Source organism: Typha latifolia, chromosome 3 (assembly GCF_019914945.1).
Source record: "Typha latifolia isolate L0001 chromosome 3, TyphaL0001v2, whole genome shotgun sequence".
In the NCBI taxonomy this organism is placed as follows: Eukaryota; Viridiplantae; Streptophyta; class Magnoliopsida; order Poales; family Typhaceae; genus Typha; species Typha latifolia.
The window spans coordinates 14,358,783-14,382,912 of NC_133088.1; the positions used below are offsets into that span (position 1 = coordinate 14,358,783).

Below are 24,130 nucleotides of genomic sequence, written 5' to 3' on the forward strand. Positions count from 1 at the left end.
GTAATGACCAAGTACACAGTTGCAGGAAAATCATTGGGTATTAGTGAATCAATGGTTAAACCCTCCCTTTGAACAACTTGGGCACATCTAAGAGTGGTTGCAGGTCTGAGTCCATGTTCTATATCCATAACAACAATTGTAATAGCACTTACAAAATAATAGAATGTATTAGGGCTTAGAGTAACCAATGCACATTACAAAAGAATTCTATTGGATTCATGAGACAGAGTCAACCCACACTAACGTCTCCTTCAGAAACAATACTATGCAATAAGCTTTGTTTTCTTTTACTTTTTTAAGCACTCTAATGATTCAATCAGTACATATATATTATTTGTTTTTTTAAGAAAGCACCTTTGTTTCCTTTTATTTTTATTCTAATAATTAGTTCAAATACTTATTCTTTTTTTTACGTATTAAACTTCAGTTCCACTGCACGCGTTGGTTGTCGTGATTAAGCAAACTAGATTAGATCCACACTTATCCAGTTCCCTCTACAGTCTCTTTATCCTTTTTATTTGCTAATTATGCCATTGCACTGCTGTCTAGCACAATCTAAGGTCACCTTTTATGCTTTTAAAAGATGTGATCGTATTGTAGTTTCTTTAGTTGCTGTGCTATAATACAAGCAGAAGCAAACAATAGCTTTAACAAAAACAAGTTTGCAAACAGTATCTACCACTAATCTATGCTCCATAGACCTTAATTAAAAGGAATTAAACCATCATCGAAGCTAAGCACAGTGATAAACAGAAAGAGGCCAACCATTAGTTGGTACTTGTAGTATCTCGAGAGAACATTCTTAAACTACAAGCACAAGTTGCCTAATAGATAGAAATGATTACCATCTTAATATAATTGGCACCAAAGTTGGTGATCAAGAACCTATCATATTAAAGCCTAGCGGCTAGGATTAATAACTAGGTTTATTCTGGATAAATATGTGAACTTCCAAAGTGGAAGCCAGCCCACCCATAGAATCCATCCCAATACTCATCGTACTTCAAACACCAGTTCCATATCCCTCTTTATATATGTTAACAGCTTTTGCTCACAAACAAGTTCACAGAGAGAGCAAATGGCATCACTGACCAGCTACATGCTTCTCGGTTGCCTATCTTTTGCACTGCTGCTATCCTCAGTGCACTCAGCCAACTTCAGTGATCTCTTCCAACCCTACTGGGCTTCAGACCACTTTGTAATGGCTGATGGAGAGCCACTCAAGCTCAAGCTTGACAATGACTCAGGTCAGTGAACTTAGTCTCGTTTCCTTAGCTCTTGTGACCTTTCTAACTAAATACGGATTTACTTAGGATGTGGGTTTGGGTCCAAGAAGAAGTACTTGTTTGGCCAAGCAAGTATGCAGATCAAGCTCGTTGAAGGTGACTCTGCTGGAACTGTGACAGCATTTTACGTAAGTTAATGTCTACTACGTACCATTCTCTCTCTCTCTCTCTCTCTCTCTCTCTCTCTCTCTCTCTCTCTCTCTCTCTCTCTCTCTCTCTCTCTCTCTCTCTCTATATATATACATATATATACATATATAGATATAAGTTTTGATGGTAAATATTACAATGGTACAGATGTCATCAGATGGGCCTAATCACAACGAGTTAGACTTCGAGTTCCTTGGCAACGTATCTGGCGAGCCCTACCTCGTCCAGACCAACATCTACGTCAATGGCAGTGGAAACCGCGAGCAACGCCACTCTCTGTGGTTCGATCCAACGGTCGACTTCCACACTTATTCCATTCTCTGGAACCATGACCATATCAGGTGAGGAAATCCCGATAGCTAGCTATTCTAACATGGTATTGGATAAGAGTGTACGTAAGACTATAGAACTTATTCCAGTAACTCTTGATAGGTTTCAAGTGGATGGAATCCCGATAAGAGTATACGCCAACAACGAAGAGTCCGATGGATTAATCCTCTACCCAAAAGACCAGCCCATGGGCGTGTACGCGTCCGTGTGGAACGCCGACGACTGGGCCACGCAAGGCGGGCGGCTCAAGACGAACTGGGCGCACGCGCCGTTCGTCTCGTCGTTCCGCGCGTTCGAGATCGACGGCTGCGAGGCCGGAGGGGGGGAGGGCGGCTCGATCGAGCCGTGCGATAAGGAGGGCGGGACCAACTGGTGGGACGCGCCGGGCATGAGCCGGCTCACGCCGCACCAGCGGCGCCAGCTCAAGTGGGTGCGGGCCAAGCACTTGGTCTACGACTACTGCAACGACTCTGGAAGGTTTGCCGAGATTCCGAGAGAGTGTAAAGGAAAACTATAATGGGGTCAACTATTACTCTATTAGTGTGTTGATTTGATGAATAAAGGATTTGTGAATAACTCTTGCTCTCATCATCATATTTCATGCTATCGCTTTTTAACCATAATAATATAGTCTTTAATAAGCTATATGGTGGACAATGGGTTTAACCCTCTGTAAGCTTGCTATATACATAGCCTCTATATATATATATATATATATATATAAAACTTAGAATAGGTTAGTGCTCTCGGACGTATAAATTAGATAACCGAGTCATATCAATTTAGTAAACTAAAAAAATTTGATATTACCCACAATAGACTTTAGAAAAAGTTCCGGTCATACATGTCTGGACGCATTAGCACTGCCCACTAGATAGCTGAATTTTTAATCTAATTTTTTAAATTTATCTTATTTCTAGATATGATATCAAAATTTACTATATAGTTAACGTAATCTAAAAAGTAAAAGAAGAAAATAAATGAATATTTTTTGAAGAGAAAAAAATACTTATATATAAGGAAAATAATATTTTTGTTCATACAATTTTAAAAATTGACCGAATTTAGCTCTTCGTTCAATTTTAAAATTTTTTAGGCACTACTTACCGTTACTCATAAGTACAAAAACTAATTTAAAACTATTTAAAATACATAAGATAAGATATATTTAATTTTAAAAAGAATTTGATATTACCCCCCACAGGCCCACAATGGACTTAAGAAAAAGTAATGCATAGAATATATCTATAGTCCGGTCATACATGTGGGGACGCATTAGCACTGCCCACAAGTAGCCTTCCCCACTAAGCTCTAAGGATGTCCCATGTGCACTTCAGTGCTCCTATACCACTCCTTATCTCTCTCTCTCTCTCTCTCTCTCTCTCTCTCTCTTTTCCACTGCTCTGCTTTTAATCATTTGTTGGGCTTCAACATCCACACGGCAAGACAGAGATAAGGGAGAGTAGTGGGGATGGAACCACCTTCTTCTCAAACAATGTCAAGCAGAGAGGACTTCCAGGATAGGACAATTGATGAATGGTAACTTGTTACTAATTCTTGTCCACTCTTGTGTTGGTTTGTTTTGCTATGGCTGATCATTTTTAGACTTATCTCATACTCTGCAGTTGTTCTTGTTGCTATGACTGCTGCAATGATATCCTGGATTTCTTGTGCTGTTCGTTCCTTTACTAGCCTAGTGAAAATTTCCTGGAGTTTGGAAGAAGATGACGGAGGAGGAGGAGGAGGAGGAGGAACAAATTACCGGCTACTTAATTGATCTGCAGACATGAATGAAGTTATGATCATGTAGCTCTCTCTATGTTCTCCCAAAAGCACTTCATGGTTACTCGGATCACTTAACTAGAGGCATTAAAAGGTATCAAGTTGTTGAGAAAAGCCAAACAGAGATACGGAGGAGCTAAATGATATGGAGCTGGGAATGTATCAGATGTAGTGGATGGTTCTAAATTGCTTATTTCCTTCTTGTATCTTTCTCCGTTGCTCCATTAGTTGTTCATCTGAGCTTTTTAAAATTGATTTCGAACTCTAATCAATCACCGTGATGAAGATTCATAGGCTAAGGCCAATCCAAGAAAATATTTTTCAACGAAGTCCGACACATGATTAGATGGAAGTTTAGGAATTCCTATTGGCAGTCTGCAATACAGGGGAGACCTCAATTCATGATTTAAAATGAAACAATGGGCCGAATTGGAAATTATCACTGTAAGAGTAACTGCAAACTTCATATTACCTCTATGCCCGCTAAGATAAAGAATATTCCTATTTGGAATGTGATTAAGTTAATACTAGATTTGATTATATTTAGCTATAAACCATAAAATCGAGATGTGTAATTCATGGATAACAGTCTTTTATTCTTCTTAACCCAAACATTAACAACTCAGTGCACACCTATTTGCGTACCTATAAATAAGGATTAGCCGAGTAAACTTATCCTACTACAGAGAAATTAACCACCTTCTTATTACAAATAATTTCTCGAGGGATTGAAATGCCTTTGTCTTAGCTGGACGTGGGATTAAAATTGTTAAGTTTTTCAGGCTAACTGGGTCTAAATATTTGTTCACAGCCCGACTCACTAATTACTCGGGCCGAGCCGAGTTCGGGCCAGACTAGAACATTCTAGCTCGTTACCGTCCATTAGCCCATTAGATATTAGGCTTGAATTGAGTATAATGGCTCTAACATAATATATTAAATATAAAAAAATATTATATATTATTGGGCCGAATTTAATGGACTTATATGAAGATATTTTAGTTATTCTTTATGAGAACGTACTTATATTTTGATATATAGTTAGATACATGTTGGGAGATGTCATTAGCTCTAATAATGCAATGCATATTCTTATTTCCAAAGTGGAGCCTTATTAACCAACTTATAAATATTGTTGGTGTAAAGCCTGGAGACTATTAGTTGTAGCTGGAAGAGATGGGCTATTTGACAACCTGGTGGACAAGGAGACTGCAGTGTGAGTGCCCTCTGCTGATGTTATGTACTAATTCTTTACGTATAAATATAATCCAACATTTCAATGCTTCAGCTCACTGTTTGACAACAAGTTACTAGTGCAAAATTTAGTTTCCAATACCTCTGTTTAAGATGGCCAAATTATACTTTTACCCTTTGCACCTAGGATCGAACGCTTTTAGATGTGATATTAAGTCGTAATTTTAACAGAGAAATGGGTAATTTCGTCATACAACTATAATAGTAGTCCTAGTAAATTAGGCGTGGAACGAAGTGGTCTTGAGATGGAAGCCTTAATTACTAACTTGTAGAGTAATTAGCCGACAATCCAAAAATTATTGCGCAATTAAGGATTGGCCTTAACCCCAAAACGGACGGCCGTGATTTTCTGACGCACGTGATCCGGAGCGTTCTTAGCTGGGTTGTTTACTTGTTACCATCCGGAACGAACTCACGTTGACCCCGCCAAACAGATCGACTTCTTCTTCTTCCATCCATTTGCTCCTCAAAGTCAAACTCAAGCACAACTGAATGGGTCAGTGTGGAAAAGTAGGCATCACGCATAGAAGTTGACTTTTTATACTTTTTACGGGATGAGTTAAATTAATTCAACCTTTGCACTGCCACTGTACTACCGTAGTGGTCGCATATGATAAATCCTTTACTAGAGTGCTATATTCACAGCTAGAAGCATTAACTCATTTAATCTATAAATATAAAAGATAAAAAAATTAATTTAATTTTATCTACAAGTACGAGACATCACGCAAGCAGAGTAACGAGGAAAGTGCGAATAAAAAAATAACAGGAGGGGCAATTTGGGTTTTATCCAACAAAATAATGTTTAGCTATTACTGTGGGAATTTGTTTTAAAAAAAAAGCGTAATTACTATAAAATTTGAGGGCAATAGAGAAAAGCGAGCGGCAATTCGAGGAACCGAACGCCGAAGGTCGGAGGAAATTTTGTGCAATAGCCACTAGGGTTCCTCCACGTTTTATTTAAATTTATAGAACCGCGTCAAACCTCCTCCAAGCTTCTTAAAAGGCATCACCTTCGCTCTTTCTCCTGCCCCCTCTTTTCTTTTCTCTTATTTTGGGAATTTTTACGCCTAATCTGGAATCGCGCAGCGTCCGATACATCAAGTTCGACGAAAACTTAGACCCGATTCCGACCAGGATCTCGAACGGCAGCCCCGGATCCACCGGTGTACGCTTTTCTGCGGCGAATTTCCAGTAATTTTTGAGGAATATCGAAAAACAATTCGGCTCCCCGTGCGACGAATCGATGCGATGGTGGTCTGGATGTAAAGTTCTCACAATTTTGGTGTTTTGCACGGATTTGTAGGTGGATTTGAGGTCTTTTCCGGATGTTGATGGAGAGAGGTAGAAGAAATGGGAGCTCTCATATTTTATCGAATGGTTTCTTTGATGGAGTCGTCCATCGTCCGAAGGAGAGCGAGACCATTGCAACAATTCCGGCATCGTCATCCTGGTCTTATCCTTCTCCTGCTTCTTCTTCGTCGTCGTCGTCATCGTCGTCGTCGTTAGTGGGTGTTAATTACATTGAACATAGAGTATCAAAGATGGATACGCTTGCCGGCATTGCGATAAAGTATGGAGTAGAGGTAAGTGGAGTCTCCTTGCCTCTCTTTAGTTTCCCTTTTCGGTTCCTTTTTCCTATAATTTTGATTTGGTTAGCGTAAGACACAGAAAGTGAGGAAAATGGGATTGTTTTTGTGATAAAAAGGCCGGATCTTCCTGTCGTTTTGTTGGAGATAATTATTTCGATGCTTTGTGATGGCATCTTAATGTAGCTTTGATTCATCTACTGGAGCAACTTAGCCAAAAATCCTTTATATGAAAATTTGGTATGAATAATTAAATGTCATCTTCTCGTAATCCAATTTTCATGCATTTGATGTTGGTCAACTCGAGATATATGTTAACTAATAATTTGGTGATTCTTGCATTCTCCGAGCAATATATAATATTCAATCAGTTATCTTCTCGTTTTGCCTTATTTGAAGTGCAATTGATGTGCATTTAAGTCCTAAGTTAGTTTTGATGATTTAGGTGGCAGATATCAGACGGCTAAATGGCTTGGTGACAGATCTTCAGATGTTCGGTCACAAGTCATTGCAGATTCCTTTGCCAGGACGACATCCTCCATCTCCTTATCTGTCAAATGGCTCAGTTAGTAACGGGTAATTTTCATGTGTTAAATTGTGTGCATTTAAATTTATATACTGGTATAAGCATTCTAAATTTCTAATATCATGCTTCCTTTTCTTTTTCTTACTCCATGCATGTATTCTTTCGGCAATTTTTTATTGAGCTACTAAATTTGGGACAAATTGTTCTTTTCTCTTGGCTGCATTCTCAATGCTCCTGTTGCTATGTATGAAGTCCTATTTTGCATAAACAGGTAAACTTGATCAGCTGCAATTTAGGATTAGATAGTGCTACCATTATGTTAAGGTGGTTTTTAGTTCAATCCCTACTTTAAATCCTTTTGGATGCATATTGGTAATTGAGTAGGTAGTACCACAAAAGCTTATGCAAAAGCCTAGCTTTATCAAAGAAAAGTAAAACCACCAAATATAATTCCTGTCTTTTACTGGACCTTCTAGGTTGTCTTTTCTCATAATGTATAAGTGCCAAACCATGTATACTAATTATGTCCTTTGTTGTTAGTGCTCTTAGTTTCTTTTATTCCTCCGTCTCATGGTTCGCTGTCTCATGGTTTGCTTTAAAGACTGCTGATACCTAACCTCTCTTATTTTGGCCTTCTCTTGTATTTTGTCTTTTTAGTCTACTGAGTACAAGGGTTCAAATTTGTAGAGAGAAATGTGAGTTAACCACAAACTTATTTGATAATCTCCTATCAGTTTCCTCAATTGATTTGCTAGAAAGCGATAAAGAGGATCCTAGCTATTTTTCTTCAAAAGAGAAGTTTTTTTTCTGTATACTTTTACATTATATATTTGTACATCTTATAGCTTTCTCGATCATTTTCAGTAGCAATTGGCCTTATAAGGAACCCAACTAAATCTGCCATTAATATATTTCTAATTGTAGATGGTGGAAACTAACAAAGAGTAAGAGTTGTATGCTTGTAATGTGTCGTCGGCAGAATGTCACATGAATCAGGCCTATGGTTACATATAGATGGAGTATTCCTGTTAAGCATGAGAGAGAGGCCCATTGTTTTATTTGGTAGCTTGTCGTCTGTAGCAGTATCTATTCAAACATCACTGCTCCGGCTAACTGCTAAGTCTGTAAGTAAAAAATGAGTCAGCTAAAGCAAAACCGTCTTCACTCAATTATCATTGGATAATCATATTATCTGAATGCGTTAATGTTCTTCTGACAACAGAAGTATTTATCTTTTCTTTCCCTAGAATATTGGAGATGTGATGCAACTCTGTATGAGGTCATCGTTCTGAGTTTATTCTCTTAGTCTCTAGTGAAAGTTACTTCAAGGTGAGCAGGTCCTTGTGTTAGCACGATAGAAGAAGAATTATTTAAATAGATGTCCTTAGCTGCCATTGACTGTTCTTATTTTGATCCTAGTAGGTTTAATGAAGTGAGAATAATACAAATATGTAATTTTTGACTAGTAATTGTTATTTTTGTGATTGGCAAATTTGTGAGAAAGCAAATGCTTTCATAATGTAATTTCTTTAGATTTAATTGTAAAAGTCATAACCTCTTCTTTTTTGGCAACCAAAATTAAAATTGTTTTACTTTGAAGAATAGTGATGCAGGATTTGTGTTCGAATGAGATTTGATTCTGTTCAAGCGAAATAGTTTCATTCAAACATATTTTTTCAAAGAGCAAATTTTATTGAACATTGAAGGTCCATTCGAACAATCTTTTCCCGAGAATGAAGTTTTTAAATGATTGATATTGTACAGAAAATTTCCTGTTGTTGCTCAGACTGTTCAGCACTTTGTTTGCTCTTTTATCAGTCATTTACAAATGTCCATTCGCCCCTTCAATCATTTCATGCGTTCTACTAGATTTGTGTTGGTGCCTTATAATGTCACTAATCATGGTATAAGTTGCTGCAGTGAACAGACACCGCCACGTCGATCTCACAATGATATTTTGGAGTCATTTCAACCTCTCAAGCTGAAACCACCTCTGTCCAAAGTGTCCCCGGCCATGAGCAGTTTACAAGGATATTATGGTCTCACGCCCCCTAAGAGGGCAACAGCACTTGAAGGCACTGAAATGACAGTTTATAAAACTGGTAAGGCTTGTTATCTGGAAGATGAACGATTGCCTAGAGAGGCACCAAATTCAGAACCACTTCTGAACGGGCATAGAAAGTCTAGAAGCTTTCTTAATGGATTCCTACAACAAAATGGTGATATCACAGAGGACAAAGCAATTATAGAAGATGCAGACGGCAGTGACATTGAAAGTTCTGTTCGGAGGCGTCAGAAAGCTGATGCCATTCCATTAATGCACACTCCAGAATTGTTGTTGAAGGAAGAAAGTAGCGGAGGGCTCCTTGGGAGGACGGGAAAATCTCGCGCGCCAAGGCCAAAGACAGGGAGCCGGACAGATATTGATGCGAATCATCAGAATTTTGTTCCAATCGGGGACTCTCTGATGTCTGATGCATTACTCATTGTCCGGAAATCCTCCAGCACATCTAGTTTGCAGGAATCTGGCGGAAGCTCCTCCATATGGCCAAAAAGCAGATGGAGTCTGAAACCTGATACCTTTGCTAGGCCATTTTTTGATGGTTTGCCAAAGCCTTTAAGTGTATGGAGAAACAAAGCTGCTCGTGACTAGCAAAACTTGTCCCCCTGTTCTGCACTTTGGTTATATTTGGGATATATGGAACTTCTTGCAAACTCATGAAACGAGCTTCTTATGTCAAAGCTTCAACTTAGCAAGGCTAATACTATGTATATCTCAACAACCAGAGTTACTCTCAAAAAACAGAAAAAAAAAAAAGAACCAGCAAGAGTAAAATAGTATACACAGGTGAATAAACAATCAGTATGGATTACCAGCTCCATTTGATTGGAGATTTTGTTCAGTAGATAGCTCTCTGCTCGTCCTCCTGTCATATCATACTCTGAGAGATACTGAGATGGAAGACGACTTCAATTCTTTTTGTCGTGATATTCTTATATTCTTCTGCCCTGGTTGTTGTTTGTGGAGTTTCTTTTGTACAAGTGCAGATGATATATTTGGAGAAAAAGAAATCGAATGTTGCACTAGTCTTTACTAACATGCAATATAGAAGAAGTTGAGACCCATTTTATGTATACTTCAGATGCTAAATAGTGTGGTTTTGTAATCTCTTCAGAGTTCCCTTTTGATGTAGTATTCATCAGGTTCGACTCGAGATAATTATTCTTTGGGTTAATTGCATCTATACTCCATAAACTATATCTGGGTTTTACGGAGATCTTTTTAATTTTTTTGTTACAATATAATTCCTATATTTTTAATATGAACCTTCTATTACTCTACCGTCAAAAAAGTTAGTCAGTAAGCTTCTATGCAATTAATTAACCCCAAAATTATTTAGATGCCTTTATAACCCTTATACGACACTTTAATTAAATTATGATAAAAAGATATATATTAATATAATTTAATTTTTCTTATTATCGAAATTTTTATCGTCTTCTTGCCTTTTACTATCACTGACTTCTCCTTCTTATCATCGCCAACTGTCGACATCGCTTTCCAGCCGCCGACTTGCGATAGCCAAGCACCAGCCAAGACCACCGGCGGTGAGGGGCAGCATCGCTAGCCGGCCAATACCAACAGACATTGCCTCCCCCATCTTCCCTTCCTCGTCTCATTGTCGACAGCAACGATGGATCCGTCCATTGGCCTTGAGGATGAGCTTTTGCCTACGACGAGGGCGAGGGTGAGGGTAGCACGGATGATGACGCACTGGGCCCTTCTCCGACAGCACGGAGGGCGTAGACGAGTGCCTCCTTGAAGTCTCTTCTGGTGCGAGCTCATCGTTGATGTGGGGTGAAGAATAGAATGTTAGACGTTAGGCAAGGGAGTAAAGGGGTATAATTGTTATTTTATTTTCTAGCTAAATTAACGAGCTTATTAACTTATTAGGGGTATAATTATCATTAAGTACTTTCTGTCACCGTCGAGAGACATAGTGGAAACATTATAACCTAAAAAAATTTAGGTATAACTTTCTTCAAAATTAAATTGAACAATTACATTATCCTGTGTCTAAGATTTCGTACAGGGGTATAGAAGCTTGTATATCCCAAAGATAAAAATTCACATAAAACTTTAGACACAACTGAGTATGACGCTTATAAATATAGGTTTTATTTGGTTGGTGCATGTCTTTATTATTTATATATAACGCTTAAACATCACTCTCTCTCCTCCACCACACCCCCCCCAAGTCTGGCTCAGTTAATAGATTGGGTCTTGTAGTTTAAGCCTGACCCGGCCCAGCGGATTAAAGTTCGCTCTTGATCAGACTCAGGGAAAAAAAAACCGGATTGGGCCGGGTCGAGCTACCTTGTCCTTTTGGGATTCGAATCCACAACTGTCCGATCTACGAACTGGGCCACGTGGATCTCATCGCGTGCTGGAATACACACTACACTCCCGAGTCCCGACTCTCCGAGTGATCCAATTTGTAAGAGAGAGAGCCCAAAACCCCATTCTTTCCTTAGCCGCCATTGTCGCCGAGAAAAGAAGCATCCGCACGTAACAATGTCGATCTCGGCGACGCAATTCTCCGCCTCCATCTCCTCCACCTCCTCTTCCTTCCTATCTCCCACCGGCTTCGCCGTCAGGTATTTTCTTTTCTCCCTTCTTTTTTTTCCCCCATTTAACACCTTGTTGATGCTTTTATTTTTCTTTGGCCCAAAAGAACGCCAACAAGTGCTCCTCTTCCGCGAAGAAACTATGGGATTTGCTTGTGCGTTGCCAGTCCTCCAACGGAGCAGACCGGTAATTGCCTGCTCTTTTATTTCCTATCTGCGACTAATCTTGTAATATACAAGATAATAACGAATAAGAATAGCTCTATTTCTGTAGCAAAATGATTTATCTACGATGTGGTATAAATTTACGAACTTGCATAGTTTATATTATATTCAATATGACATTAAAACAATTATTAAAATTATAAGAAATAAAATATGTATAAAAGTTGGAATAAGAATACAAAGAATAAATAGACAAAATATGTTTATTAAAAATAGAATAAAAAATTATGTACTCTTAAGTTTTAAGAATAAAATTATAAATTTAGAGAAAAGAAAATCAATCAAGCAAATCAAATAACTAAATATATCAACTTGAAGCACAATATTAACACATTAACACTATGCACCGGGAAAAAAGAGAGAAATTTTAAGAATTGGATAGTTTAGCATACCTTAACTTTAAGCATTAGTCTATTAAAATGTGTATGATTTGTCGATCTCTTTATGTAATGACTACAAAACTTTACAAAACAATTGGTGATTTCTTTAATTGCATCTCTTCTAGTTTACACAAGAGATCACTCTTAAAATGACCAAATAAAACCTATGAAATGCTTACCAACAATAGCTCTTTGTAGTGAGCGCAATATGCAAGATCTATAAGATATGTTTTATCTTGGGCTCTTAGCCATTTGCCTTTTCATCTTCAAAATGCTCTTAGGTTCATTCTCAACTATTTTGAAATGTTAGGACTTGGATTTTGTTACTTTGCGAAGAGATAATAAGAAGTGTGCGCGAGAGAAAGATAGGTCAAGAAGAGTTATATGGTTTTAGCTCTGGTCACATTGAAGACCTAACTCAAACCTCATAATTTGTATATTATTATACGATGTAGTTATATCTTTTAAAATCCTAATTTTTAGAAGGCTTGTCAGACAAGGCATCGCATCTATTGGGATTCAGAACCTTCAAAATAACACAAGTTAACTATTCAATTTAACATAGAATGAAAGGTTGATATCTTCATAGGGGGCAACCTAACTTTTTTAGAGGGGGAACCACATAATTACCTAGGTATACTAAATTAAAAACTTTTAGATCTTAAAGGGGACTAGCTTTTATTGGCTTTGCCGTTAGAAGTTTGGGTATAAATGAGGCGAGCTTAAGCGAACCTAGTATTTTGAGCCCACATTTTAGTTTAAGCTCTGCTCACTTACTTTCAAACCAATTCAAAGCCGAGCTTAATTTGAGCTCGAGCTTAAAATGAGCCAAATTCAAACCTATTTTAAGCAAGCTTAATTCAAGCTTGAGCCTTAAACAAGCCCAATTCAAGCCTAATGCCGACCTTGTTCAAGTTGGTTTCATCTAGTTTGATTTAATCTTAAAATAAATAAGGTTTGATTAAAGCTAAGATTTAATCAAGTTAGAGATGAATATAAACCATTAAATCTTGATCTAATCATCACAAATTATTTGTAATATAAATTAATATTATATATATATAAATTCGAGCCTTTTGACTGAGCCTGAGCGAGCCGGCTTGTCATCAGACTTGGTTTGAAATTAATTTCGAGGCTAATTTCTTGATTAGGTTTGGCTCATTTAATTTCCAGCCAAGCCTTAACTAAGTCGAGCTCAAACCGAACTCGAGTTGCTCGATTATTTTGACTGTCATTTTTGGAAGTGGTATTCTTTTACTACTGTCCTTTTTTTTAAAAAAAAAGGCGTACAAGTGCTCAAGAATCATAATTTTCTCTCTTCAATGTCAAGGGTCTACATAGTTAAGCATACATCATAAGAAAGTAAGGGAATACAAAAGAAAAAAAAGAAGAAAAATGTAAGGAAAACTATTGGGATGCATGAAGCCTTTTTTACTCATTGGATATAAGCATAATGGCTGGGGGAAGAATCTTCAAGTGTTTTTTTTTATCATCAATTGAAATAAAATTATTCATTATTTCCTTATTCTGGTAGTTAGCTTTCTTAACCTTGTATGATTTATTAACATTGGACAAAATATCAAGATTATTCATATTACTGAATTTATTAAGTGTTTTATGAAGCTTACAAGACAAAGGTTTCTCGGAATGAGAATATGGCAAAACTTCAAGCAGGCTACTTGTTTCCAGAGGTAAGTATGTTTCTTCTTATTTATGTATCTTGTTTCTTGTATCATTATTTTCTTCCAGGCTGTATTGGTTGGAAAGACACAACAATATCAACAAATTTGGTTAGAGCAGTAATAGGGATTGATCTTTTGGATTATGCAATTTGTATTTTGGTATTTTGACATGTGGGAAGTGCTGCTCATCACTTTTTGATAAATCAACACTCCTTGTCACCTTGCATTAAGTAAAATGAGGACTGGAGGTGAGAATTGGTCAAACAGAGGGAATATTTCCCCCCTTGATTTTCAAATATGTTGCAATGTGCAACTTTGCGTGGAAGATTGTACACTAGAATGCGTACTGCATTTGTTAGGCTAGGTAAAGGTTTTAGTCTGGGTTGATTGTTCTCTTAATTATCTTTGATGTCTCAATAACAAATAGTTTGACAGTATTATGCAGACTCTTAGAAATTATATTAATGTCTTTTGAATTGTTTGAGCAGATTGCTAGAAGAAGGTCAGCTCACATGTTGAAGTATCCTGATGCAAAAGTGATAAGCCTTGGTATTGGTGACACTACAGAACCCATCCCAGAAGTTATAACTGCTGCCATGGCTATGGTAATCTACTTTAATAGATAGTTTATCTTTCCTGTTGTAGAAAGTAGTTCTGATTGCTGTTATGTGTTGATTTTGGTACTACAGGTTTTATAAGAATAGCTTTTATTTTCATCTAATGAAATCCTACTAATCTATTCATAGTTTTGAGCAAAAAGGTACCACTTTTCCATTAAATGTCGTAAATGAAAACAAAGACCATGTCTTGCTCCATAATATTTCTTGTAAAGCAGTTAAGCATTGGAGGGCAGTTATTGTGTGGTTTGATGATTCGATCGAATATATTCCTGAATGAAGACGAAGAACATGACTTGCTCCATTGTTATTGTATGCACAAGTTTCCTGCAGCTGCATTTACTTGTTTAGGACATGGATTCTGAGCCTTTTCTAGTTTTTTGTCAAGTAATTTTTTGTCTTTGTTGTGTCTATTAACGCTTGGAACTATTTGTGATGACTTGTAATGCTATGAGAATACTTTGTCATTGCAGAGAGCACATGCTTTATCAACTATTGACGGTTATAGTGGTTATGGAGCAGAACAAGGTGACAAGGTACATAGTAGTTCTACCATCAACCTATATGATCACATATTCTCTAGTAGGCAATATCTAGATTTTACAAAGGTGGTTATTGAAACTAGTTAAGAGAAAATGTACACCCATAAATTTGGGTCATTTGTACAAAAAAACTCTTCAATTTTTAAAATAGTAAGATTGAGTTTTTGTGCATATCTCTTATGTAAATTGTGTGTATTTATTATAAAAATATATGTATCTAGGCATAAAAAATAAACACATTCAGTTTCAAAGCCCAATCTTACTATTACTAAAACCGAAAGGTTTTTTTTTCTGCAAATAGCCCCATAAATTCATATAACATATATGTAATCAAGTTGATAAAAAGGATGCATAATTTTTAATTTAACCTCCCTCTTCTCAATCTGACCCTCTCTCTCTCTACCCTTTTGATTTTCCATCATTCTTTTCTTTTTGCAAATTTTCTGAGTTATCATAAACAGTTTTGTTATTATCATATAAAACTGGGTCTCTAATGTTAGTATGTTACCATAGCATGTGGATCATACTGTCTTCAGCTTCAACTGGGATGTATATTTATTGTTTCATTGTAACCATCATTGGTTGATTTCTTGTACAGAAACTAAGAGCTGCAATAACATCAACCTATTATAGAGACCTTGGCATTGAAGAGGCTGATGTATTTGTCTCAGATGGTGCAAAATGCGACATTTCTCGTCTGCAGGTTCCTTCATCCGCTTGTTCGCTTTTCCTCTCATTCTTATTTTGTTATTTTACTTCGCCATCGCAAGAGATGCTGCTGAACAAGTAAATACAAATCTTGATGTTTTATCTTGCTGAATTATTTTGATGAACATGCTCTGTATGTTTCAGCTAAATATATGGCTTCATACCGGCTTTTGATTATGTGCAGCTGCTTTTTGGATCTAAGGTCAAGATGGCAGCTCAAGATCCATCATACCCTGTAAGTTGTTCTGTAGTTTTTTTTTTCTTTCTTTGAGCCCTATTTATTATTCGTATGAGATACATGATATCTTAAATCTTAATTGATATGCATCTTTTGAAGTTTGAAAGTCAATATGTTGCATTAATGGCTAATGTCTTCGATTCCTATATCATTGCTTAAAATGTTAGCTTAGTCATGCTTGATTTCTTATCACTGTTCTGACTTACAGGCATATGTTGATTCAAGCGTTATTATGGGGCAAACTGGCCTCTTTGATAAGGATGTTGAGAAGTATGGAAATATTGAATACATGAGATGCACATATGAGAATGGCTTTTTCCCTGATTTGTCAAGCATGTCACGAGCAGATATCATCTTCTTCTGTTCACCAAACAATCCAACTGGAGCTGCAGCTTCCAGAGACCAGCTAGTGAAACTAGTACAATTTGCAAAGGACAATGGATCCATCATAGTTTATGATTCTGCATATGCTATGTATATATCAGATGATAGCCCACGGTCTATCTTTGAAATTCCTGGAGCAAAAGAGGTAAGCAAAAAAATGGAACTCTTCAATATCCTGTGCTTAAGTGATGATTTTGCTAGATTCTCTTTTCCATCTTTACTTTTGTTCTACACTATGATTTGTTCTATTTGAAAATCAAGCCCAATATTATTAGTATTTATTTTATTACAAGCTACTTTACAATCTGTTACAAGTTTTTGCATTAGATTGTAAAATATTAGGTTAGGGTCCATTAAAGAGAACACTAGCCCATAGATTTTTGTGTTAACAGATGCAACTATCATCATAAGTATCATCAAACTTTCAGTCACAACTTTTTTCTAGACCTAGCTGCTGTTGAAAGTTCCATCTATACATGGATAAGATCATAGACTTCTGTCATTATGTACTTCAGTCACTGAAGGAAGAAGAAATATAGATGACTCACATACCATGTTGGTCAACATTTACTCTTTCTTTTGAAAGCAGAATTTTTTTGGATTTCTGTTTTAAAGCTACCCGACAGCTAATTATGCATTTTTTTCTCTCATTTATGCGTGACTATCAGAGCTTCATTCTCTCATTTATGCAAGACTTTCAGAGCTTCATTCTAGTCAACATTTACTCACTGCTTCCTCATTGTGTAAGAAGAGGCAGCCGAACCTCAAATTTAATTTCTTTCTAGAGGATAAAGCATGTTTATGACCCCCTTGTTGCAGATATCAGCCTCCTTATGACACAATTTTTTTTCCCCTCTAGTAAGAAAAGTTACCTGAATACTGTTCCCGATTGTACAGTGGTAGCTTCAGTGGTTATAGACTTTTTCTTTGCAGTCCCTAGACTAATCTTTAACAAACAATAGGACCTGCCCATAGTAAAGCTCCTAAAAGTATGAGCAAACCAGTGTGCTAGCTTGCATTTAACATTAGTTGTTTCAGCCAATGCCCTTCTGTTATGTGGATCAGATATGCAGATCAAATGAAGATTAATGAGTTGATTACCCTACTTGCAAGTGACTTGATTTCGAAATCTCTTCTCTGTTAACCCACAGGTTGAGAACTTTTCTACTGTTAACTTATATTATGTAATACCACATAGGCATCTGAAAAAAAGTTCTCTCTAGTCAACCAAATATTGGCCGTCTCAGGATACTCGAAAAGAAAAGCTGTCCGCTTCTCTGACGTTCTGTTGTAGGCTTTGATGAGGACTATCTGATGCATGAGACCCATTGTTTGCAGGTTGCTATTGAGACGTCATCTTTTTCCAAGTATGCTGGTTTCACTGGTGTTCGTCTCGGTTGGACTGTGGTCCCTAAGGAGTTGCTTTTCTCTGATGGATCTCCTGTTGCAAAGGATTTCAATCGCATTGTTTGCACTTGCTTTAATGGTGCATCTAATGTTGCTCAAGCTGGGGGTCTAGCTTGTCTTTCGTCTGAGGGTTTAAAGGTGAGGTTTTAAACTGTTGGGCTGGCTATTTTTTCAACAATCAATGTATTGCGACAATTTTTTTTGTGCAGGCCATGCACGACACAGTCAGATTCTACAAGGAGAACACTGAAATCATTGTTGACACCTTTACCTCGCTTGGCTTCAATGTTTATGGTGGGAAGAATGCTCCCTATGTTTGGGTGCACTTCCCGGGTCGAAGCTCATGGGAGGTGTTTGCTGAGATTCTCGAGAAGGCGCATATAGTTACTACTCCGGGCAGTGGGTTTGGACCAGGGGGTGAAGGCTTTGTTAGGGTTAGTGCATTTGGTCATAGAGAAAATGTTCTTGAAGCTGCTAAAAGATTGAAGCAGCTGTACAAGTAAGCAAAGACATCCTCGCAATAACACTCCATGACATTACTGTTGAGAAGTGCATTAATAACTTAATGCTATTCAAGTTTGATTACATTTTACAATTGGTGTACTTTGGCATTGGTCTATGATAACGGATTGCAAGGCCTTTAGAGGCTGTTTCAGTTTCAGCTGTAATGCACTTCAATTTTCATAGCTTGCATTGGAGCACATTTTGATTTAAATTGAAGGGAGAAAATATGATTAAATATATATTTTTTTGGTTAAGAGTATTTTTGTCTTTTTATCTACCAGGTCTCAAAAAGTAACGTATACAAATAAATATGAAATTTAGAAGGGTACATGCGTAAATAAGAAAGAAAGTTTGTAATAGTATACGAGTAAGAAACTCATTTCATGTAAGATATGAACTCGGAAGGCAAATAAACTCCTACTACGATACAAACTCGAACACTAAAAGGAAACCGAGCAAGAACGAGATTAGATCTTTGTTAACTATAAAATTAAAACTAATCCCCCAATCCAATGCGTACAACAATCGAGTGTCAACGTTTCACCTTCTCTCAACTCGATCCCCAACCAAGAAACAGAGCAAAGAGATATGGTTATGGAAGAAAGAAACGCACTAGAAGATCCTAGCCGGGAGGATGAAGAGTTGCTTCTCTCGTTTTTTCTCGACATCTTTCGGCTTCCAGAGAGCAGCTCATGCATGCACGCGACTCTCGCAAATTTTGCAAGGATTGAATCCAAGCTAAACGCCATGTTAACCTCCCATAAGGAGAGCTCTAGTAATCACACCCCCGAGCCGCCCGCGGCCGGCGAGAAGAAGAAGAAGCCGTTGCGGATGACGGCGGCGTCGTGTTACATACCGAAGAAGAGCGTGACTGGGGGACTGGTCGATCAGCTGGGCGAGGATGCGTTCTTCATATGCGAAGAGAAGCAGGTCGTCGGAGTGGCGGACGGCGTCGGCTCGTGGAGGAAGGCGGGCGTCGATGCCGGAGCTTACGCCCGAGAGCTCATGTCGAAGGCCAAGGGCGCCGCCCGGCAAGAGAAGGAGACATACGTCGATCCTCACGTAGTGATGAAGTTAGCTCATCAGCGTACCACGGCAGAGGGTTCTTGCACTGCCTGCATTGTTTCACTCCGTGACCAGGTTTGTTCTTTGATCAATCTTTAAATCTTCTTCTTCTTCTTTTTAATGCGTGTATACCCTTAAATGAGTAATGACTGGAATTTATCAATTCTGGATAGTTTAAAAGTAGTTTTGGAATATATATATATGCAGATGATTTCTTGCGCAAATATTGGTGATTGCGGCTACGTACTGATCAGAGACGGTGCTGCCTTGCTTCACTCTCCTGTAATGCAACAAGTATTCAACAAACCTTATCAATTGAGGAGGTCTTCTTGGAAGCCTTCAACGACAATGCTATCGGTTAGTATAACATCCGGCATTAATCATCGGATGAACTCAAACGTACTGCACAAGTAATGAACCTCTCAAGTCATTTTTGCTCACGTTCTAACTCGATCGGATGATGCTTAATTACATTGAATCAGGTGAAGAGGTTTAAGGTTGAGCCAGGAGACGTGGTGGTCGTCGGCACGGATGGGCTGTTCGACAACATGCTGGATAAAGAGTTGGCCTACGTTATCAAGAGTGGGTTTGATCTCGGCCTGGATGCCAAGAGAGTCGCCTCCATTGTTGCCAACTTGGCTTATAGCATGTCGTGTTCCTGGACAAGGGAGACGCCCTTCTCCATTGCCAGTCGTTACGCCGGAAAGCCACGCAACGGCGGGAAGCCTGACGATATCACCGTCGTCCTCATCTCCATTGTGGAGTAACTAGCTAATTAACTCTCCTTGCTATAACCATTGTCATATTCTCTTGTTTTTTTTTTTTTTTTTTTTGAAAATTTATAAAATAAAACCCTCTTCTTTGTTGTATGGGTATTTATTAATCCGCTTATGTTTGTTTTTATTATGTCAATAATATGAGAATATAGAGGAATTCAAAATGAACGAGAATAAAACAACCCTATGAACAAAGGAAAAAAAATTAAAAAAATAAATAAAAGAATAAAAGTATCAATATATTGTAGCCTAACTAGCTTAGCTGGTTACATAAACACGCGAATGCCTCCGGCTATCCCTCTCCAGCAATCCTCCCAATACGATCCTCTTCTTGTAACCCTCCGAATCCATGTCGACTTCCCCGGAGGCGGCGGCGGCGGCGGCGGCGCCGTCGTCGCTTGCCGGAACCCTTAGGAATGGAATTAAATAGAAGAAGGTGCATAGGACTACCACTGCAGTGACACGGCCAAAGAACACTATCAAGGCTAGTGTCATTAACATCACCCATAACCCGGCCTCCTGTTCGAACCGGCCGGTCGAGCCGGGCTGGCTGGACCGGGTTTCTGATTGGATCGGCTCAAGAATCCGGCTCGAGTTCGTGAGGAGGATTGACGGCTGCTGCTGGCTGGCGTTGACGTTGACTTGGGTGATGCTACGGGTTTTGGTGCTCTTAGCCTGCATTGGATCAGAGATTAATTTGTAAGAGTACGTTATATATATATATCTAAAAAACACACGATTTTTTATATTTAAATCATTTAAACTCTTATTTTATATAGATATAACTTAAGAGTTTATTAATAGTCCAAATTTAAACAATTTAACCATCAAAATACAGAAATATCCTTATTCTCGTTTTAATAAAAATAATTTAGTTAAGAATATTTTTTTCTTTTTCCAAATAAATTAATATAATTTGAAAAATAACCGAGTATGTATCTTTGCTAACAATCTATGTTTAAAGAGGTATACATGTAAATATCAATAAGAGATTTTTAAGCTATAAATCACTAATGAGGAGGAGAGTGTGGACTCCCAACCTTTATACGAAAACAAGAGAAAAATATAAGGAAATAACAAATGGGCAATGACCACAATTAAAAAATAATAATAATAGAATTTTATTCCTTTTTCTACGATAAATAGCTCTATAAGAAGATAATTTATTTTTCTATAGATCTATCTAACCTATCCTAGATTACTAACCCGTTTGCTTAGAGGATTGGCCTAGTTATATGAAGAAAAAAAATGAGTCCCTTTGTCTAAACTAATCTAATGGTTATTTTTCCTAGTCCATAATATGTCAAGAAAAAAAGAGAAATTTTTAATGTTAAATAAACAAAGAGACAAGATTTTCCTATTGACCAGCATCTTTAGCCGTGTAACCGGGTTGTAGGAGAATCCTACAGCTCACGCGGTAGAGAATCCTGTCCACTCATCACACATCCTACGCGTCATGCGGGTCCCACTCGGAAGCATCTAAACGTAGACTTCCTCGAGGAGATAGAGACGACCGGTAGAGAAGTTAACTAACGCGCACGTGACAATTAGTCTGCACATCAATATTCGTGCGGATTAAGATTAGTGGAACGGGAGATCCCCGGAAATATTGATCACAGGGAGATGTGGAAATATCCCACAAACCGCGTTAACGCATTCGCCTACGTACGTGCGACGATTAAACTACACCCAAAACACAAACCCAAGTCTAATCCTTATCACGACCGTCGAAACAAGATCAACAATCGATCGATCCTTCCTTCACAACAAAGCAATCGATGGAATTAGCAATCCAGACATACCTTTAGCTGCTGCTTAGCTGAAGCTTTAACATAGGAAATAGATTTCTCCTTCTCCTTCTCCTTCTTCTTCTTCTTCTCCTTCTTCTTCTTCTTAAAAGGAGACCATGAGAACCATGAGAACCGTGAGAACTTGCGCTTGTTCTTCTTGCTACCGACCTCGCCGCTCGGCTTCTGCGAGGCTTCGGGGTCGGCGGCGGAGCCACAGAAGCAAGAAGTGAGGAATAAGAAGGATCTCTTTCTCTTTCTTGGGAGTTTTGGCGGCGTTGGTTTGGTGGTGGTGGTGGTGGTGGTGGTGGTGGTGGTAGTAGTAGTAGTAGTAGTAGTACTGTTGCCTTCCTCCTTGGCGTCCATGTTGTCAGATAGGGAGGGGTGAAGAGAGAATTGGGAGAGAGTTTAGAGGGAGAGGGGATGAGGTCTCCATTTTCCTCTCCATAGACTTCAAAGTCTCAATATCCCCCTTCTTCTTCTTCTTCTTCTTCTTCTTCTTCTTTGACAAGTCATTGTAATATAGAAATCATTGGGATTAATTGGTTCCCACTTCTTACTTCTTATCATATTATATATAAACACACACACGCATACATATATATATATACCCTCAAATCTCTGTAATTTTACATGGGATATCTTCAAACTACTAGCAAGTATGTTCCTAAGGGATATTGTACATACAAATATAAGAATATATATATATATAAAAGCCTATGTGTTTTTTTTTCTCTTTTCGATAAATTATGAGTCATATACCGCCTGATATGCAGATTAAATAATTAGCCAACCCTTTAAAGAAATACTATATAGTAATTTAGTAAAAATATTAATTTAATCATGAACGAGTAAGACTCAACTACTAAATTATAATAGCTAGTAAACAAAACTCTATGCTTTCAAAAAATTAGGATAATATCAGTTCTATTTTCGTGTATGCTCTTTAAAAATTAAATACCATTTTGCATATAACTCCTTCTGTTTAAATAAAAACCAAAGAGAAAATAAAGAGTTCATATGCCTTCAACCAGTCGGCCAATGGCAGGGATATAGAGGTGTCCTACAAGTGTGGAGTTCTCTAAGGATAGTTGACTAAGTCGTTGCATATGATATACCATAGGCAATAGTTAGCCAATTAATCGTATCGTGCCGGAGTCTAACTTTATCCAGCTAATTAAGGGCCCATTAGCCCCTTCAATACTCTTCTTGTGTGCTATTAAATAGTGGGAAATTAGGAAACAGAACGATGGTCAAATTGGCAAATGATGGCTAATTAAACTGCCTCGGAAGTAGCGAGAATAGGCCAGAAGGCCAGGATTAGCAGGTCAATATTACTCTTAAAGGTCCAAAGCACTCCCCACACGTCTCAATTTGGAGAAATTCAAATATTAAATAAGCTAAACGAGAAGGCATATAGAAGTTAACATGAATGCAAGTATATTGCAGCTGATATTGAGCTAAAATTTGCTGGCTTATTCTACAGTTGGTCATAATTTTTCTTTTTCTTTTTCTTTTTCTTTTAAAAATCGTTTTCACTTGTTGGATTTTTTCTTTTTCTTTTTTTTTAATTTTTTATGTTAGATTTGCTACTTATTGAGTTGCACATTGTACGATTAATTTGTATACAATCTTATTAAGAAAAAGAAAGGCAATGGATTAAGAAAACGAAATAAGTACATTTATCTAGATATCATTATCCCAGCTTTTAGCTGGGATAAAATTTTAGAATATTCCGTCAAGTAATTCCAAAATGCAAAATAACCAGTTGATTGCCCTCTCCAATAATATATTAAAATATATTATCAAACTTTAATGCGATCATAATGTAATTTCTGACTTATAACTTGACTGCGATATAATAACATGTCCATTTTTGATGCCATGTATGATGGTATCTATATTGTATAAATATGATAAATTTATGTAATTTTAAACATATTTTCTATCATTCTCCACAAAAAAAAATAAAAATAATAATAATAATAATAAAGGCCAGCTAAAATTATGTTGTCCGAGTCTACGACACTTCGTGTTGCCTATCGAAAGCACCTTGCCTTGCTTCGCCAAATATTATTGATCACTGAGTAAGAGCCAAATCTTTAAAAAAAGTACTTGGGGTCCAGGTAGCCATCATCACTCGGCATAGATAGATTGCATTCTTTTAGTGACTTGAATGAGAGAAATGAGTCCTTAGATTATTTTCAGCACTTGTACAGGTAGCTAGAGCTACCTTTGGCCACAGAGTCTTCTCCATATGTCCCAGTCT

General features: G+C 37.6%; 5 protein-coding genes and 1 long non-coding RNA gene across 7 annotated transcripts; 5 read left to right on the forward strand and 1 right to left on the reverse strand.

The window, feature by feature from the left end:
* Positions 1 to 1,065: 1,065 nt before the first annotated feature.
* LOC140784739 (xyloglucan endotransglucosylase protein 6-like) lies at positions 1,066 to 2,341 on the forward strand. Its single transcript, XM_073132269.1, has 4 exons — positions 1,066 to 1,247; positions 1,314 to 1,414; positions 1,584 to 1,777; positions 1,869 to 2,341. Exons 1-4 carry the CDS (start codon positions 1,079 to 1,081, stop codon positions 2,281 to 2,283), a joined length of 879 nt encoding a protein of 292 aa, XP_072988370.1. The 5' UTR covers positions 1,066 to 1,078; the 3' UTR covers positions 2,284 to 2,341.
* Positions 2,342 to 3,063: 722 nt separating this feature from the next.
* On the forward strand, positions 3,064 to 3,816 carry LOC140784680 (uncharacterized). The gene is made up of 2 exons (XR_012108302.1): positions 3,064 to 3,305; positions 3,392 to 3,816. It is a non-coding gene; the product is annotated as an uncharacterized lncRNA (long non-coding RNA).
* Positions 3,817 to 5,684: 1,868 nt separating this feature from the next.
* Positions 5,685 to 10,052, forward strand: LOC140784961 (uncharacterized). The gene is made up of 3 exons (XM_073132606.1): positions 5,685 to 6,388; positions 6,837 to 6,967; positions 8,838 to 10,052. The coding sequence occupies exons 1-3, from the start codon at positions 6,131 to 6,133 to the stop codon at positions 9,568 to 9,570; spliced, it is 1,122 nt and encodes a 373-aa protein (XP_072988707.1). The 5' UTR covers positions 5,685 to 6,130; the 3' UTR covers positions 9,571 to 10,052.
* Positions 10,053 to 11,402: 1,350 nt separating this feature from the next.
* Positions 11,403 to 18,487, forward strand: LOC140784538 (probable LL-diaminopimelate aminotransferase, chloroplastic). Of its 2 annotated transcripts, none has more exons than XM_073132014.1 (10): positions 11,403 to 11,576; positions 11,654 to 11,733; positions 13,775 to 13,842; positions 14,322 to 14,438; positions 14,924 to 14,986; positions 15,591 to 15,695; positions 15,885 to 15,935; positions 16,147 to 16,467; positions 17,661 to 17,867; positions 17,939 to 18,487. In XM_073132014.1, the coding sequence occupies exons 1-10, from the start codon at positions 11,494 to 11,496 to the stop codon at positions 18,230 to 18,232; spliced, it is 1,389 nt and encodes a 462-aa protein (XP_072988115.1). In that variant the 5' UTR covers positions 11,403 to 11,493; the 3' UTR covers positions 18,233 to 18,487. The 2 variants fall into 2 exon arrangements, with proteins under 2 accessions (XP_072988115.1, XP_072988117.1); XM_073132016.1 differs by having other exon boundaries at positions 11,407 to 11,576; positions 13,775 to 14,197.
* A 334-nt stretch (positions 18,488 to 18,821) lies between these two features.
* LOC140784019 (probable protein phosphatase 2C 80) lies at positions 18,822 to 20,065 on the forward strand. Its single transcript, XM_073131196.1, has 3 exons — positions 18,822 to 19,373; positions 19,506 to 19,655; positions 19,781 to 20,065. Exons 1-3 carry the CDS (start codon positions 18,822 to 18,824, stop codon positions 20,063 to 20,065), a joined length of 987 nt encoding a protein of 328 aa, XP_072987297.1.
* A 196-nt stretch (positions 20,066 to 20,261) lies between these two features.
* On the reverse strand, positions 20,262 to 22,412 carry LOC140784553 (uncharacterized). The gene is made up of 2 exons (XM_073132033.1): positions 21,877 to 22,412; positions 20,262 to 20,749 (listed from the first exon to the last, which is right to left on the reverse strand). Exons 1-2 carry the CDS (start codon positions 22,225 to 22,227, stop codon positions 20,333 to 20,335), a joined length of 768 nt encoding a protein of 255 aa, XP_072988134.1. The 5' UTR covers positions 22,228 to 22,412; the 3' UTR covers positions 20,262 to 20,332.
* Between the last annotated feature and the right edge of the window lie 1,718 nt (positions 22,413 to 24,130).

Excerpts from the sequence above, each read along its gene's own strand:
- LOC140784553 (XM_073132033.1), bottom strand. The coding sequence starts at position 22,227 with ATGGACGCCAAGGAGGAAGGCAACAGTACTACTACTACTACTACTACT. Across the intron at positions 20,750-21,876 it reads CAGCTAAGCAGCAGCTAAAG|GCTAAGAGCACCAAAACCCG; the intron begins GTATGTCTGGAT and ends GATCCAATGCAG.
- LOC140784538 (XM_073132014.1), top strand. The coding sequence starts at position 11,494 with ATGTCGATCTCGGCGACGCAATTCTCCGCCTCCATCTCCTCCACCTCC. Across the intron at positions 13,843-14,321 it reads CAGGCTACTTGTTTCCAGAG|ATTGCTAGAAGAAGGTCAGC; the intron begins GTAAGTATGTTT and ends TTGTTTGAGCAG. Across the intron at positions 17,868-17,938 it reads TTTCGTCTGAGGGTTTAAAG|GCCATGCACGACACAGTCAG; the intron begins GTGAGGTTTTAA and ends TTTTTTGTGCAG.
- LOC140784739 (XM_073132269.1), top strand. The coding sequence starts at position 1,079 with ATGGCATCACTGACCAGCTACATGCTTCTCGGTTGCCTATCTTTTGCA. Across the intron at positions 1,415-1,583 it reads GAACTGTGACAGCATTTTAC|ATGTCATCAGATGGGCCTAA; the intron begins GTAAGTTAATGT and ends ACAATGGTACAG. Across the intron at positions 1,778-1,868 it reads TGGAACCATGACCATATCAG|GTTTCAAGTGGATGGAATCC; the intron begins GTGAGGAAATCC and ends AACTCTTGATAG.
- LOC140784961 (XM_073132606.1), top strand. The coding sequence starts at position 6,131 with ATGTTGATGGAGAGAGGTAGAAGAAATGGGAGCTCTCATATTTTATCG. Across the intron at positions 6,389-6,836 it reads CGATAAAGTATGGAGTAGAG|GTGGCAGATATCAGACGGCT; the intron begins GTAAGTGGAGTC and ends TTGATGATTTAG. Across the intron at positions 6,968-8,837 it reads AATGGCTCAGTTAGTAACGG|TGAACAGACACCGCCACGTC; the intron begins GTAATTTTCATG and ends AAGTTGCTGCAG.
- LOC140784019 (XM_073131196.1), top strand. The coding sequence starts at position 18,822 with ATGGTTATGGAAGAAAGAAACGCACTAGAAGATCCTAGCCGGGAGGAT. Across the intron at positions 19,374-19,505 it reads TTGTTTCACTCCGTGACCAG|ATGATTTCTTGCGCAAATAT; the intron begins GTTTGTTCTTTG and ends ATATATATGCAG. Across the intron at positions 19,656-19,780 it reads CTTCAACGACAATGCTATCG|GTGAAGAGGTTTAAGGTTGA; the intron begins GTTAGTATAACA and ends ACATTGAATCAG.